The sequence below is a fragment of the Sinohyriopsis cumingii genome, chromosome 12 (assembly GCF_028554795.1).
Source record: "Sinohyriopsis cumingii isolate HCF-2022 chromosome 12, ASM2855479v2, whole genome shotgun sequence".
Lineage (NCBI taxonomy): Eukaryota > Metazoa > Mollusca > Bivalvia > Unionida > Unionidae > Sinohyriopsis > Sinohyriopsis cumingii.
Window position 1 is genome coordinate 84,738,634 of NC_142972.1, and position 18,196 is coordinate 84,756,829.

Sequence of the window (18,196 nt, forward strand, 5' to 3'; positions counted from 1 at the left end):
TGCAAGAAGCCAGTGATGTACACTTTGTACAGGTGCAACACGAAACATGAGAATTCCCACTGGCTTTCAATTCTTGCATTGAGCACACATTGTCTTCTAATTCATACAGAGATGACCAAGTAAGAAAAAGTAAAAAAAGAAACAAGAAATGTGTTAGTAATGCCAGATACACCTGCTATACCAGGAGTGATACATACATAGTTTTCACAAACACAGACTTTGACACTTTTTATTACAATGTAGTTTTCTAGAATAATGCAGTCAGAGAATACATAAATAAATTTGTGTAGGTGAAAAAATTAACATAACTATGGCAGAAAATAATTTTTAAAATGCATAGCACCTGTAGAATAATCCTTGATACATCTGAAAACAACAAAATCCTCTATGGATGGGATGAAATGTAGCACAAATTTCCACTGGATTTTGGGAGGCGATGTGAATGATGTCATTTCACAGCAAAAACGTAGAACTAGTTAGGCAAAGTGAGTTAATGTGCAAGAGTTATTGCCCTTTATGTGTGTGTGTGTGTGTTTGTGATAATAATAATGAGGACTTTGTATAGCACCTAATCTTTAGAAGCTGTAAGCGCTTTACATTAGACAACACCTATAAGATAAAAAACATATAATAATGTTATTACAAAAACAAACACCAAGAAATTAGAAAAACATTAAAAAATAAAAACATACTGAGAATATTTCAGGCAGGAAACATTATTAGGTCTTTAAGTTTGTTCTTGCAGTCGAAATAAGTGAGTTTTGAGAGCCCTCTTGAATTTGATCACTGTGTTTTTGTGTCTAAGTTCAATGGGCAATTCATTCCATGTTGCTGGGCCCTAGTGTGTATATGTATGTATGTATGTATATATATATATATATATATATATATATATATATATATATACACACAGTTCATAACCAGAGGGTATGCACACGACGTGACACTACCTCATTTCTGCAATATGTTCTATGTGAAGGATGCCACTCTCAAATCATGCATTTCATGTTCTAAAGATTACATTTTCATTCCATATATTTTGCCAATGTATAATAGAACATGTTGATTTATATAACATTTAAAGTCAATATATAGATTCTTAGACTCTTTGATTCAAAAACAGGTGACTTCATGGCTGCTTTATCCTCACTGATTGCCCTTAATGTCAATGTGATTAGGCAGTCAATAGAACACATACCTTTTATCCTCACTCAGTGCCCTTAGGGTCAATGTGATTAGGCAGTCAATAGAACACATACCTTTTATCCTCACTCAGTGCCCTTAATGTCAATGTGATTAGGCAGTCAATAGTACAGCATACTTTTTATGGCTTGCATGAGTTTCTCTAACATTCTGGGGTATTTCTTGGCTGTCAAATTTAAGGTTTCATGATGATTTCACCATAGATAGAGATCCAAAACAATGATGAAATTGTTTTCTGGATAGGTTTCAAAGTAATTCAAAGATGGCAGTAATTTCCACAGTAAAAATGGAGGCTTCACCAAGCAAATGTATTAGGTGTTGTAGTGGCAGCTCAAATGTTATCTCCAATTTTCAAACTGTCTGTATACATGGACATATGGTCATGATAAGAGTCTCTTATTTCAATGAATTTACTCTCAGAAATGAGGATTTATTGAAGACTTCTTAAACTGACAAAGATCAAATATTACTGGGATGGAAGTATAAACACAGTGGTCAGTGGGAATGGTATCTGTAAGATTAATGTTTACTGCTTCCAGGTGAGGATGAATTCATATGCCCAAAGACGGACTCAAAGATGGCCTCTAAGCATGCAATGTTGGGTATTTGGGTCTCAGTCTGATATTGAGTGGGACTAGATCTGGGGTCTCAAACATGCGACCCACCAAGCATGATGCTGTGGCCTGCAAAATGATTGGCATCACAAGGTGTCATGAGAGGTTAAACAAAGGTGGTGCCACCCTTGGGCCATTGAAAATGTCCCCATGCGGCCCTCAAGGTGGTTTGCTCGTTTGAGACCCCTGGATTAGATGGACTGAAGTTAGTACAGTAGTATACTAAAGAGCCATTTTAAATTGTCTGAGATAAAGCAAAGCACAAAGCTGGCATAACAGTATGAGAGATGGATGCCAAGATGCAAACAACAACAGTAGCATGTCTGGTGAAGAAAAAAACCAAAACTCTACACCAGCACAAGACAGCAAGCAATGAGTTAGAATCTGTCAACACACAAATGGCTAGTCTTCTATAGGTAAAAAGCACTGGACTGTGAACAGCTGATATGAAAACAAAGTCAGATGAATTCTGCAGCAAAAAGGTGCAGCTGGAGAAAAAGATATAAAGTCTGGCAGCTGAACGTGCATGCAGACAGAACTCCTGGCTTGACTTCAAGAGAGAGCTAACTGAAGTTATGGAAGAACATCCAGTCATTGGCTCATCTGTCATGCGAACTATCAGGATTGATCCTGCCTCACAATCATTACGGATCTCATTTGGACAGCAATGGCAAGACATGTGATATAGAGTAGGAAAGGGCCAATTTCCAGAAGGCTAGTGAAGTGCTGGCAGAAATCTGGAGCTCAACGGTTATTGATGGATTTGATGTGGTAGCATCTTTTGTATCATATGATGCAGGAAAACTGGACATCAGTCAACCGTTAGATGAGTGGTCAAGTCGTCACATTCAACAGTCGCAGTATTGCTGGCAGATTGTGATGTGCAACAGTGAATCATGCTGTGGTCAGCATGGCACTAACTCCAATATATTTCCTGGACAATTTTTACCTCCACCTGTTCCATGCTACAGCACAGATAAAGCGATTACCTATGCACCAGTTGACAGCAACAGTGGAATGTTTGGATTGTTTTATCAACAACTGGCTCTTTTACATCTGCAGCCTTCACACGACATGCTGAAGATGCCTTCTGATTTTCTACTGTCCGTCAGTGACTGCTGATCTTGAGAAGCATGATTGTAATCAAGTGTGGCCTATACTTTCCATCTCAGGCTGTGAAGTGAAATCATGCCTGTATTGATAGGCATGCAGCAGTGAGCACACAAGCTGAAGTGTCAGACATCGGCGCTGTGAAGCATGAATCTGTAAGCACTATTCTGTCAACTTCCACAACTGAAACATTGATGGTCTGCCATTTGTTCACAACTTATTTGACTGGTTACAGTCTGCATTTGTTGAAGTGGAGTAAGATTTTGACAGTCTACTGAATTTAATTTTTTGTGAGATGACATTAACTTTAGTTCTATGTCCTGAATAAAGACTTCTTTTAAAGAAAGAGCTTTCTGCTTTCTGTTTATTTTTTTCTCTGTTTTGAGTTATATGTCTGGACGAGATCAGTGAGCATTGTATTTTGAGAGCACCAGCTATTAAACTGCCAGACCATAGAGCAGTGTATAATGCTAGATGGGGATGTCTGCAATGGGAGGCGGAGCCACATGTGGACAAAAGTGGACAAGGGGAGAGCTATTATCTGCAGATGTCCTTTATGGGCAACCCCTTATGTTGTTTGCAAAATAAATGTCACTAGTCTGGTAGACTCTTAACCTGATTACTGACCAAGTCCATCACACAATGCAGGTAATACATTTCATGGAGAAAAACCAACAAACAAATACAAATTACATATACATAACAAGGGTGACTGACAATATGTTGGTTAAAAGGATCTGTTAAAGCGTGGACTTAAAACTGATATATAGGTAGCAAAACTCCATCAAATTTGGACCTGGAAAAATAAACAATTAAAAAGTAAATCTACATGTAATAGGCAATTCACCTGTCATTCACATAAGCACTGCAGACCTTTGGCGGTTAAAGTAGAGCCAAGCAGATTGACAGATGGACAAAAATGATTCTTATTATAGGGTTCTTATTATCTCAATGTGGGGTCCTAACTAATAATCAGCATTATTTAATGAAAATTTAATATTTCAATAGTTAGCAACAATTACATATATTTCAATGGTAATACAACTTGCTGGGTTCTCCTTACCTTACTCTCAAATGCCTGTTCCAGCTCCTCAAAATTTTTGTAGGTGACATTCCCACCATTTTCAGGCATTCTTTCCACTACAAATTCTGTAATAAATTACATTTAAACAGAAACATATACAATAATACAAAATTAAATTTCAAAATTTGTATTCTATCAGAGTAGTCCATATTGTCTGAATTTTGCTACAACTCAGTACTCTGGTGCTAGGAAGTATTTGCTATTACCAGGTATTTGGTTACAAGTCAATCTTTCATAAACATCAATATTTTTAGTTTTTAAAAAAAATCAAATTGGAAAAATGTGAAACAAGATTCTTTATTTCTACCCCATATGCTGAATGTCTCTTTAAGTGAGGTTATTAGTAGATTACATTACACAGAAGTTAAAAGCCCATGTTGATGTAACAAATGTGCATTTTATAATGCAAGGTACAGTATATAAAATTTAATTCTATAGCAACTGCAATTGATTATTTAAAGGTCACTGTAAAAATCGTTAAAAATTAATTAGCATTTATCAATATGAGTGTGTTCATAATTTAGTTACTTACATACAAACATTCTGAATACAATGTTTGCTTTTCCCCATTGGTAATCTTACCATGTTTGGCTGAAAGAGGAAAAAGAACATGTTTGCAAAAGGAGAGAATTCCATTTTCCTCGACATTGCCAGGTTCACAGAAGGCCTTCTTCAGTTTCTTTTTTATCTGTTCTGGGGTGTCCAGCAGGTCTATTTTTGACTCTTCATCTGAGGAACTCATTTTGGATCCCGTCAGGCCAGGAACTGTAAGGAAGATAAAATCAATGAAAATGTGGATGGTCTGATGGGTTGAATTGATGTAACGACCAATGGATGAACATAACTCTGGATGGCTTGCTATTCTGGTCCTGTTTGCTACTATAAACATGCCATTTAAGTCAAAATTATCTTTTCTTTATTTCACTAGAAAATCTTAAACATTTTGTCTTGTGGAGATTTGCTGTTAACCCTTAACACATTAACCCCTAGCAATGACTTTATGGGGCAGGGGATAGTAGCCTACTGCCGAGCTCTGTAGCATCATGTTCATGCATGATACACTAACATGGATGGTATTATAGAAAGGCAGACAGATGTAGCTCTACAATGATACCAAATAATCTGGAATATCTAGTTGCACTACAAAATACAGATAGAAAAACCTAATTTTTTTAACCCAACATTTTTTAAAGCAAAATTTGCCTGTGGTCAGAATCCCATTTTGTGTCTGGATTTTAGACTTTTTGGTCTCAGATCTATGGCAAACCGGTATGAACTGCAAACAGACATGAGCCTTTGCAAAAAGTAGGATAAGATGGGCATTTGGAATAAAGAGTGGTCTCCATACGAAAATAATGACTCCGTTTAGCAAAAAAAAAAAAGTCCAACTTTTACCCTTCTGCTCATGCGCGAGTCAAATAGCCAACGAAAAATGATGTTTCTAACACAACTAGGCAGTATGTTATTGAAAGATGACCGGGGATTTGGTGTTTTCAAGTCTATTCAGAAATAGCTTTCAAAATGTGTTTCCTACTCAATTTTCAGGCAAAAATGGCAAAAACCTCCAGGGGTTAATATGTTAACTGCATACAAGTCCTAAGGTTGAACTGTCTGATTTGCAAATGAATTATCCATTAATTTAATAATTTGGCATGACTTACTTCTTGTGTAATAATAATTTTCTATATAGTGGGAATTTGTTATGGACACTGGATGGGTTATTATGTATAGGTCATTACAAGATGCAAGGAATACAATGGTTGCCATGCCAACCCAATCCTGCGTAGAATGTATACAAATCATGACAAAAATACAAAATTTTGATATTCATTTATTCAGAGGTTAGTAATTTCTTGCCAAATCAGTCAAGCTTTGAACTTTTTTTAATTTATGTTTCAGGAAAAAAAAGATTTTCTAATTTTTTAGGCTTAGATTATCTAAGTTCCACCAAATATAAGCACAATAGGTGTTTTGTTGCAGTGAAGTGCTTATATTGAACACTGAAGGTCAATACATTTTTGACCATATAATCTGTGTTTATGTTTTTCATAATTGTACTCACATGGTCTTAAACATTTAAAAAATAAGAAAATATTTTGGCTTATCATTGAATTTGCTGAAACCTATACCATGTAGTTGTTGGTTACTATGGTAACAAATAACAAAATCAGCAACAATATAAAGATATTAAAGCTGATTTTATAACACCTCCAAACATTATGAAGGTATATTTTTAAAGTTCAAAAGTTGAAAGAAAGCTGGAAAATGACAAACAATCTATAAAAAGAATGAAAATAAAGGTAAGCTGTGTGCATGTTTATGTTTATATATATATATATATATATATATATATATATATATATATATATATATATATATATATATATATATATGTATATATATATATATAACTTCAATGCCAGTAGCTGGTAAAGGAAAGTAACATAAGATAAACACTGTCAGTGGTAGCAGACACGAAGTAAGCATTAAAGGAAAAGAACATTCTAACAATTTTTTAAAAAAATTATTTGAATAAATTTGGCTTTCATTGGTTGAAGGACTGGTATTATGATGACCTTATTATGATAAAGCAGGACAATCCCAAGTGCTATGAATAGCTACATAACAGAAAACCCCAAACACGTATTACTACGTTCAATTAAGATTTCTGTTTTTTAATGCTGCAAACAAAATAACATAACGAATATCGAAATTTCAATTATATGAGTTTAGCATTGTTTTTTCTGAGTTTATCGTGGTATAAACTGTCAGTTGCCGACTCACACAGCTTACATAACACCCTTCTGGCACTATTTGCTGTGTGAGTTGGCAACGTTAAAAACGTTAAACTCTTAAATGTATGTGAATAAAATGTTTGCAACAAACTTCTTACCCATTGGGTTCATTAGATGTATCCTTTTCTTGTAACCCAGGTGAGGAAGGTACTGTAAAAATGGAGCAAATTTATAACTGTTACAATAAACAACTTAATTTAAAATAAAATAACACTGGCAATATTTAAATTAGCAAAACTAATTAAACTATTAAAAGAAGAAAACTGTTACTTTCATTACTTACACTCCAACTGGCTAACTCATAGATCTGTTACTTACACTCCAACTGGCTAACTCATAGATCTGTTACGTACACTCCAACTTGGCTAACTCATAGATCTGTTACTTATACTCCAACTGGCTAACTCATAGATCTGTTATGTACACTCCAACTGGCTAACTCATAGATCTGCATTACTTACACTCCAACTGGCTAACTCATAGATCTGTTACTTACACTCCAATTGGCTAACTCATAGATCTGTTACTTACGCTCCAACTGGCTAACTCATAGCAATGCTGCCCCTACCTGATGGTGGATCAGCATCTTTTATATAAAACTGAAAGTTTCCATCTATGCTGAATGTTGTCTAACAAAATGGGTCAAATTCTGCTTAGCAATTTTTGTGAAGAAGTTCTTTAAACAAGGGTTTTGGAAATTTCTTACAAATTGAGAAGGAATGGCTAATTTTTAAATTTATATGCAATGCTATACACAAACAATTAAATATGCAAAGAATATTTAAATTTGATGATGTCATCAAACTTCACCCATTAAAGGTTTTTCCTTCTTTAGAACTGGTGGCCATATTTGATGGCAATCATCATCATCTGTACAAACCTCAAAGCCTCTACACATGCTCCTTTTTGTCAAATTTGATCAAAATCATTTGAGAGATTTCTGAGAAATTGTTTCAGGTTTTGTTTTGTTTCTTATTTTAGTAACAGTGGCCATATTTTGTAAACAAATTTAATGTTCATTATGCCAGGATGCCTTTTATCAAGTTTGGTCAAATTCTATTCAGTTTTTCTGAGTTTTGTTTAAAGGTCACTGGCCATACTCTCACACTTTTCCTTTTACATCAGATTTGCATTACATGATTAAAAGTAGTTATACTCACACAAAAAGAACAAAAAATTTATCAAGTGTAAAGAAGAAATAATAATTTAACTACTCGAAATAAAAGTATAAAACACTGTTACTTCCTCTTAGCTTCGATTTCCCACCTATAGAGGATGCCAACCAGAAATGACATACATTTATCCCCACAAGATGAAAGTACATGCTTCTTCTTGTTCAAAAAATAAAACACTATAAAATATGGATAGGGAACATTTAGATGAAACTTTAGAAAAATAATTTACTGCTCAACCTTATATCAATATGCATACATGGCACACTAGATTGTGTCACTTTGAAAACTGTTTCAACTTATTTTTAAACTTCTGTCAATACCGGTAAAAAGGAATCAACGCTGACTTCAGCCAACTTTGAAAAAAAAAGAAATCAGCACACCTATAAGAATCCAAAGGAACCAAATATGGCTTCCTTATGTTGACCAACTTCATAAAAAAATAAAACTAAAAAAAATCGGCACACTTAAAAGAATCCAAAATCAGTTTCTGGGGTTGGCTTACTTTGCAATAAAATAACCATTGTACCTGATATTGTGTTGGTAAGTTTAAGCAATGAGACTGCCAGTTGTATTTATTCATCACCTGGGCTTCTATTTGTTTACCATATGTAATCATAATTTATTCAAACGTTCATTGATATTCATAGGATAAATTATACACAGTAATAACATGCTTTAATAATACTTTTGTAACCCATGCTAGCAAAAAGATTATCATTTGCATTCACAGTGAATGTATTTTCAAATACTGATTATTTTTCAAGATACTGTCGTACATTTAACCTTGATACAATACAAATTTGGTCATTTTGCACCTTATAGCTTATCATGCAGGAATGGCAGGTGCCTTCGAGCAGTCTGGTGATATTCTTGTCTCATTTGTGATTTTGTTAACTGACATAAGCCATACACACTACAGTAAGGATGCATAAGCCACATATACAGAGTTCATGGATTTATATTTCTTTTCTAATAAATTTTGCATGATGAAAAAAAAGGAATAAATGATAACAAAGCAAAGTTAGTTTTCTTTCATTTTATTTTCAAATAAGTGTTTTGTTTATATATTTTATTGCACCATGCAGTGGGGGGGCATGCACTAATTCAACAAGTATTTCATTTCTTAAGTCTTTGGACATATACCTTGATGAAACAAGTTTCACCATAAGTTCTGGGACAGGAAAAAAAATAACTATTATATCGTGTCCAAGTAAAGGTTGCTGTTGTAGGGTTTAACGCCATTTTTCAGAACACGATAGGCTATACATTGTGGCCTGTATTAATGGTGGAGGAAGAACCGGGGAAAACCCCCCAGAAAGAACCACCAACCCACAAGAAGCTACTGGCAATCTTTCTCATATACCCACATTGAGCAAATCCAAGACTCGAACCCATGCAGACAGAGGTGAGATGGCAGTGATCCATAACGGAGAGCACTTTAGACCACTTGGGGCCCCTAAAAAAGGTATATATATATATATATATATATATATATATATATATATATATATATATATATATATGAATGATTCTACAGACTTGTACACCTATAAATGGTATTAGTGTTCTGGAGTAATACCTCATATTTCTTTTTTAAAAATGTTTCAAGTTCATATTGGTTATAATAATGCTAAACAGAGTTTGATCAAAGTCTACACTCTGCATGTTCAAAAAGTATTATGATTATTTTAAGCATTATATCACAAAGACTTGTATGTGGGGAATTAAACACTTGTATGGTATGGTTGAATAGAAGGGATAAATGTATGTCATATCTGTTTTTGGCACGTGGAGACTACCAACTGTTTACGTAGATTGCCGAATAATTTTTTCATTTATAAAAGCAGATTTTTAAGTCTAATTAAACATTTTCATGGTGTGCATACATAACAAATGCATTTTTTTAATGACTATAATAATATCACACATTTGTACAATACTGGTGGCCAGTGACTTTAAAGGTTAATGTCTGCAATAGAAACCAGCTGTCCTAACAGTCAGCTTTTCTGAACACTCACCTGTTCACAATGGCCATTACAATTCTTCCAGTCAAATTTCCAATATAAATATCCTTTATGCAACTACATGCCTTCTGCAGGCAATGGTTGGGTGTTGTTTAACCAACTGATGGTTTCTCCCTGCCTTCAGCAGTCACTAGGGCATATCCACATTGATCCATGCAAACTGAATATTTGCTTCATGAGGAAGGCATCGTTTCGACAAAGGAATATCAGGTAAATCAATGTGCAGACATTTCTCATCTTGCTTGTACTGATAACTCCACTCATTCTGTAACTCAAAAGTATCAATATGTCCAATTCAAAGGTGAGGCAGTTTTTATCATTAGAGCAGAGAGTCGCAGCAATTTGCTTGCTGGATGGTAGAAACATAGCTGTGTTATTGCAGCAGAAATGGAAGTCCCCTTTTGTGCCAGTGTGACAGATATAGTTAGATATCTTCATCTATTTCCCTGTGCATTAAAGCTATCTGTGAACAAAATAAGTTTGTCTTTGAGAAGACAAATGAGTTACATCCCATTTCTTTAGGGTCACGGGTCATTCAATATTCAAAATATATGTTTGTAAAGGTAAATGAAGTTTCAGTCCATGGGTCACAACAAATAGCCACAGGCTTCTCACGTAAGTCGACTGTCTTTTGGTTAGCTGAGCAGGTGACTAATCCAAATATTGTTTTTACAGAGTTAACAAAACCAAGATCATGTATATTTTCAAGTCGGTTATGATTTCATTTATCGAATGGATTCAGGATATAATAATGTGGTATCAATCATAATTTTGGGCATTCCATAATAGCAATGGGTACATATTGCATAATTAAAATTTGTTTTACCCCCCGCAAAAAAAAACAAGCAACAATTTAATAGGTATTATTTTTTACACATATGAATTTGTCCGTTAGGTGTGTAGGCTAATGTTTTAAAACTGATTAAAAACAAAGAAAAATGAAAAATACTTATTATCGGAGGAAGAGATCCACTTCACAAATTGTTGGTGTTTCTCAGAGTCGGCCACAAGTTGTGCCACAAATATGGGTTCCAAGCAATAAAATGACTGTGCTTTATTGTGCTAACAAGGAGCAGGATAAGGCAATAATGGAACATCAAAATACTGTCTTCATGATGTCATTCAAAGATTGATTTAGATAGGCCCATGATGCATTAATGGCATTATGTTTCAAAAAAGAGACATCTTTATCAGTAAGGGAGAAGAAACACAGTCTTGAGTGTGAGGTCCTAAAAGGATGCCACAATCTGGGGCTGATAGGGGTTTTGGTTAAGGACCATAAAACACAGACACAGCAAGGTACAAACTGATTGTGGATCCCTGACAGAACTGCTGCATATGGCGGCTATGTTGCCCTTGACTGTTGATTCTGAACACCTACCGTTCTTAAAACTAAACAAAATTAAATTAGCAACTGAAGTTAAAGATGTGCAACTAGTATCAATGTCTTTCCTACTGCATCAATCACAGAAGACTTTCCACCTGGCATCAAAGACTTTGGATGCTGAAGCTCTCCTAGCCTGACTGATGCGACTGGCAAGTTGGCCCAAAAACTGGTTCTCGTGGTCATATCACTTGAGATGTACCAAGCGTGAAGGTGGAGAATAAGTGGGTTATTGTGTAGGCGGGAGCCTGTGTTTTGCGACAGAAGATCCCTCCTGTGAGGTAGAGACCTAGGTTGGTCTATTAATAGGTCTAGAAGATCACTGAACCATGACCATTGGGGCCACAATGGGGTTATGAGAATGTTATGAGCAGTGGAAATTCTGGTTTATTGTAGAACTTGAAGCAGCAGTCAGAATGGTTGGAAGGCGTATGTGAACAGATGATTCCATGATGGAACAGATGATAGATGTTTTGTTGGTGAAGACCATGGCATGTCAACTCCTTAATCTGGTGATGCATCCTTGTAGTGCTATAAATATGGCTTTAGTTTCTAAGTTGTTGATGTGAAGAGATGATTCATCTGGAGTCCAATGACCCTGAGGAATTGCAGCCTGAGACTAGCTGTAAGTGATTGCCCCGACCAGAATCTGACATATTGGTGAACAGATAGGAGTGGGGGTCAAGTGCATGTGTATACACCACACAAGAATCTGTTCCCTGATTCATCCACTAATGTAAATGGTTCAAGTGGAATCTGAGTTGCCAAAGAATATATGTGTGGTTTCATTCCTTGAGATAAGGATAAACTGTAGAAGGTGCATATGGAGATGTCCTAAGAGAACCAGATCTGTAGCAGTATTCAAGGTTCCCAATAGGGACAGGTAAAGGCAATCAGTGATGTTTTTATTCCATAGCACCTACTGAAGTGACAAGATTCGATCTTTCTGGTCCATTGAAACTGAGACTAAGTTCTGGTTCATGATGAAATTTATCCCCACATAAGCAAAGTCTGGGCATTGAATGAGTTCCAACTTTTAGAGATTTGAAAAAAGACCCAACAGAGTTACTGTGGACCAACAATGGAACAGATCCTGATAGAGGGACTGCATCTGAACATTGTGGATCAGTCAGTCATTAAAATACTGGAGAATTGGGGTTCCCAGTAATAAGAAATAAGATATTACTCACATAAATCAAGTGAAGACCCTGGTTTCAGAAATATTCCAAATCACAGAATTGGAATTGAAAGATTTCATGGCTCAAGCAAAACCGGTGTTATTTCCACATTGGAGGAAAATTTGGGATGTGCAAATTGGCATCCTGAAGGTAGATGGAGACTGATATTTCTTCAGTCACTGAGGAATGTAGAAGGAGCAGGAGATCACACTGTAGTCAAGTCCATAAGATCCTTTCCAAAATGGAAAAGATCAGTTTTGGCTGAGCGACATGCTACCCTTTTATGAGCAGTACACTTTCTTTGTCGTAGAAATCATGCTACTGTGAACATTAGGGGTGTTTGACTTCTCCTCCCTTTTGGAATGATGTGATCTACTCCATGAAAATTCTGACAATGAAGGGGATTGAAGTTTCCTCTGCCCTATATATGTATGTCTGGAATCGGCTTGGTTCCAGATTTGATGCAAAAGTACAATGATTCTTATGTGTACCTTAATCTGAATATGTGAGGCAGTCTGAGTGAGTGTCCCAAGTGTCCTTCTTGTGGAGACACTTACCCACAGACTATCTCCACATTCTTTTTTTAAATAAATGATCTATCTGTAATAACAATATTTTTTCCATGCGAAACTAACCTGTTTATATGTACTGTGTGCTACATACATCCCTGTGTACTTGCACAAGGTAAATGATTGTTCTCTTAATTAAAATGTATTTGAAAGAGAATAATATTAAAATAATATTAATAACAATGTTGCATTATTTTCACATGTTCATATGTACTTCATGTTATATACACCCCACAGTATGAGCAATGGCAAACAAATACACAGGAACAATTTCATCTTCTCACTCTCCTTTCTTTTTTTTAAATAAGGAGAAAATTTGTTTACTTAATTTTTATTGTACTCTAGGAGCAATGCTGAAACAAACAATAACAATTTGATGTGTCACACAAAGATTAAAATACAAGTGTGTAATAGAAAGAAACAACACTGAAAACAATGTTTAAGCAATTAATTATTAATGGAATTACACATTCCTATTATTTGCAGTTGGGCCTATTTTGTGTTAAAACTTAACATGTAAGACTTACCTATGAACCAATTGTATTTGATGATAAGAGGGGTGTATCCTAACCCCTAAAGGGTGAAATACAATGTGGTAACCCAATAAGATCTTGCTGAAACTAATTACCGAAAAAGGCCATGTGTTGCCAGCATAAGATCAGAAGATGAGATGGATGAATGCAACACTTGATGAAATATAGCTGAAGGGAGAACCAAACATGGTTTAAACACACAACAGGCAATTTTTTCTGGTCATGATTTTAATGACAGAACAATACTAACATGGTGTCCATGAAAAAGATGATTGTTTTGGTAGATCCACGAGTAGAAAGTATTTAACTGACAATTCTCCCGAATATGGGAGGAATTATTCACATCAAATGGATGAAACTTTTCATTGCACAAAAAAGTAATAAACTGCATAAAAGTGATCGGTAAGTATTGATGCTATTAATTTTATTTTCTTGTACAGAGCACATAAAATAATCTTGATAACTTAATAATAATGATAATAATAATTATAATAATAATAATAATAATAATAATAAGAAAAAGAAGAAGAAGAAGAAGAAGATTAAGAAGAATAATGACAAGGTTATTTGGTGCATGGTACTTTTTAAACAATCAGTTATAAAAGGTGCACCTGTGTAGAACAGTCATCCATGTGTGATGGTCAGATCTGCCCTTTCCCATTAGTGGCAGCTATTGACAAGTTTAACTGTATGGCTATTTTATGGCAGTAGGATATCATATCCAAACATTTTAAAGCACCACACATACAGCGACCTTCATTTTAAGAAACAAGACATATGTTACAAACACACTTGTCCAGACACAGGCCAACATGAACAACTTAAATGATGGATACCCCCATCCTAAGGGCGTAAAAATAATGATGGTGATATGGCAAAGCAAAGTGAATACGGTACCTTTTCAGCAAATGTGAAAATCTTCCTTTGGTCAACCCCGCCAAACTGGGCATCAACTCCCAGGTGTTCCTCATCCAATGCCTGCAAGTGCATCTCATTGATTTGTAAATCTGATTTATATATGACAATTTTGCAAGTGACAAAAATAATATTTAATTGCTTGTAAAAATGAAAATAAACATTTACTAAGCTTGGTAAACCATATTCAACACCCTCACAATTTCTCGTTAAACTGCATTATTCATACCTTGTCCTATATTTTCTTCCCTCAACTGTGCCTTAGTAACAAGTATTTCTTGTAATGTAATAAATCAACATTTTGAAATGAGAAGAATCAAAAGGAAGGATAATGAGTATACATGCTTATAAGTCAACCCGACTATTAGTCTGCCCCCCACCCCCTTGCAGGACTGCAAGAAGCTCATTTGTCTTTGACCCTCCTGTAAGTCAAGGCATTGTTTGCAAGTCAAATCCATCTGCATGGGTTGACATGTCATCAGTGAGTCAGAATTGCACTGAGGAAAAATAAACAAGTCAAACTGGATTATAGATAGACAGCATGACAAACAGAAAGATATACACCACTCCCTCGATAACTCGTGCCCTGATAACTAGCGAACCCACTTATAATGTGGGGTGAGGCGTGTATCCCATTTTTTAAACTAGAAAATACCCCCAAAATTTATCCCTTTTCGTTGAACTTGAAGAAAATCACGATCAAAATTGGTAACAGAAACTTTGATGTATCGCTCGTTTTATCATCAAAAACAGAAGATAGGACCTGGAAATTTTAATCAACACTATGAAATATCAAATTAAAAAATAGGTCATACAATTTTTTACATTTTCTTTCCAAATGACATTCCTAGTACACCGCAATTAACAATATGTAAGGAAATTTCAATCGATGAAAATGTCACACCGAGTAGAGGCAGTACTTTAATAAATAAATACAAATTAAATAATTTCTTTATCTATTAACATTTGTGTTCTAGTTCTATCTTTTAGTTCCTTTTAAGTGTTATCATCATAAATACAATGTGTCCTCCTGTAATTAAACGTAAAATGCATCAATCTACCGTAATTAAATACCAACCGTGTTTTGATAACTGACTTCCTGAAGTATTTGTTGTATTGTTGCATGGAATTAAAAGCTGTCCTCCTTTGCATTATCACATTAATTCTTTTAAATCAAATAAAGGAGGTGGAATAAAAGAAAATTTAAAAGGAACAAAAATCGTACAAACTTACATTCTACTTATAAATGTTATTGTGTGTGTAACATAAACTATCTTAAACTGACCCACTCAATCATAACTGTGATCAAAGATAACAAAGCAGCCAAGCAAAATGAATACTTTGTTACAAAAAATAAGGAGTTTGATTTCACAGATACGGACCATTGTGGGCAAGCACGTTTAGAGAATTCATGAACTGGAATTAGAGATATCCTCAAGGATGATAAGAAGTTTCATTATTACTTCCAATGAAATCATGACATCAATATTGTACTAATTGAACAATACAAAAATTGAGTTTTGACATAGACGATTGTCTCACAAAATAAATGTAGTGTGTTTTTATAAAAAAAGAATCTTGTTTGGTGGTATATTAACAGTTAGTCTAGTTCCCTGCTCTGTGGACTCCTGATTCGGCAGGATAATATTAAACACCTCTACGGGAACCAAACTCATCAAGAAAACAAAAAGCAGTGACATAATACACAGATTGTTTTGCACACACGTGATGGTTGTTTAAACCAGTTGGAACGATCTTTCATATGCTGGACATTTTGAAAATAAATGTTATTTAAACAGAATAACGAATAACTTCATTAGAAAAAGCACATTATTAAAAATTAGTATCAACGTGCTTGTAAAATGAGGATTTAGTCAATAAACAGTCCAGTTCCCTAATGCCACCCCACCCCCACGTTTTTTTCGATGTCAAATTAATTATTTTTCAATTTCTGGAGGTCCCTCAGTAACTCGCACCTTGCTTATAGTGCAGTCTATGTTTGTGGACCCCGTTGTGCGCGAGTTATTGAGAGGTGTATAAGACAAATAAAAACATCAATGTAAATATATGCATTTGAATTATTGAGCTGAATATGTACAGACAATTGACAACTAACATTTTGTCCATCTACATGTAATGAAATCCATAATACTTAACATTTTCAATCCTTTGTGCAATATCCATGCAATCACATAGGTCACATACAGGCATAAAAATGGTTATATCCAGAATCATGTGATTCACAACATCTCATAATGTATTAATTCCACACTTCTGCGATTCACTGTATCCCCATAAATGTCACCATCTAACGTCATCTGGTTCAAAACCCAAGAATTCATCTTCATTGTCATAGATAACAAATAAAAATCAGAACTTCTAAACTGTCATCCAGCCATCGTAAACATTATCCGATTCTTTGTCTTGAGTTTCACTGTATATGTGTAGCCAAATTAATTACAAAAGCCAGATTACAGAAAATCTGGTAAGGGAAGTTACAATGTATATATGTGTAGCCCAAATTTGTGTTTATTGTTATCATACCTGTAGTCCAGGGTACAGAAGACCACTAAGTAAGGGGTGCTCTACTTGTTTGACCACCTCAGCTCCGGCCTTCTTAGCATCATGTTGTGTAACAAGGGAAGACAATCTATACACATCTAAAGTGTATTCCCTGAGAAAAAAACTAAAATCAGTCAGAAAAAGTAAAAACTCATTCGTGTGCAAATGAATAAAGAAAATGACTGATGAATGCAATAAAGTTCAATGCACACAATTAGTTCATTATAGATGAAAAACGAGTATGTTTAAAGTGATATTTGTGAAATCGTCTTACAATAGTTATTACTAAAAAGTCCTGATTAATATCTGATGTTGAATTTACAACTAAAAACAATCGGCTTGTTGGTGAATAAAATTCAGATGAATCAATAGCTGAATAGACATCAATTGCAAGACATTAAGTTTTGTCAAGTTGCATCCAACTGTAAACAACACAGACCATGTATATTCACTTATAAGTCACATCCAACTGTAAAGAACACAGACCATATATATTCACTTGAATGTCGCATCCAACTGTAAACCAGGGTTCATACAGAATTCTGAATGATAAATTCAAAAACTGTTTCCAAACTTTAGAAGACCACAAACAGATTTCCAAGACCTATTTTCACTAACATTGTGTATACAAGTTATGTTATATGAGAAAACAACAAATGCAAAATACTACAATATTATTTAATGATGAAATTCAAACTACACCACTCCCTCGATAACTTGCGCCCTGATAACTCGCAAACCTGCTTATAATGCGGTGTCAGGCGTGGATATCAATTTTGTAACCCCGAAAATAAATAAAAAATTATCCCTATTTGTTGAACTTGTAGAAAATCGCGATCAAATTGGTAACAAAAACTTTGATGTATCTCTCGTTTTATTGTTGAAAACGGAAGATAGAACCTGGAAATTTTAATCAACACTATGAAATATCAAATTTAAAAATGACTTAAACAATTTTTTATATTTTCTTTCCAAACGACAATCCTAGTACACCGCAATTAACGATATGTAAGGAAATTTTGATCAATAAAAACGTCACTTACGCCGAGT

At 34.8% G+C, this 18,196-nt stretch overlaps 1 protein-coding gene across 4 annotated transcripts in view; it reads right to left on the minus strand.

Annotated features, from left to right (window-relative positions):
- Nucleotides 1–18,196, minus strand: part of LOC149786892 (tyrosine--tRNA ligase, cytoplasmic-like) — a 57,959-nt gene that overhangs the window by 15,832 nt on the left and 23,931 nt on the right. For all 4 annotated transcript variants that reach the window (XM_089977417.1, XM_089977416.1, XM_089977415.1 and 1 more), the window contains exons 5-9: nt 17,129–17,258; nt 14,567–14,647; nt 6,905–6,956; nt 4,594–4,776; nt 3,991–4,076 (exon numbers count right to left, since the gene is read on the minus strand). In XM_089977417.1, the coding sequence (XP_089833543.1) occupies nt 3,991–4,076; nt 4,594–4,776; nt 6,905–6,956; nt 14,567–14,647; nt 17,129–17,258 (532 nt within the window). The remainder of the gene's footprint in view (nt 1–3,990; nt 4,077–4,593; nt 4,777–6,904; nt 6,957–14,566; nt 14,648–17,128; nt 17,259–18,196) is intronic.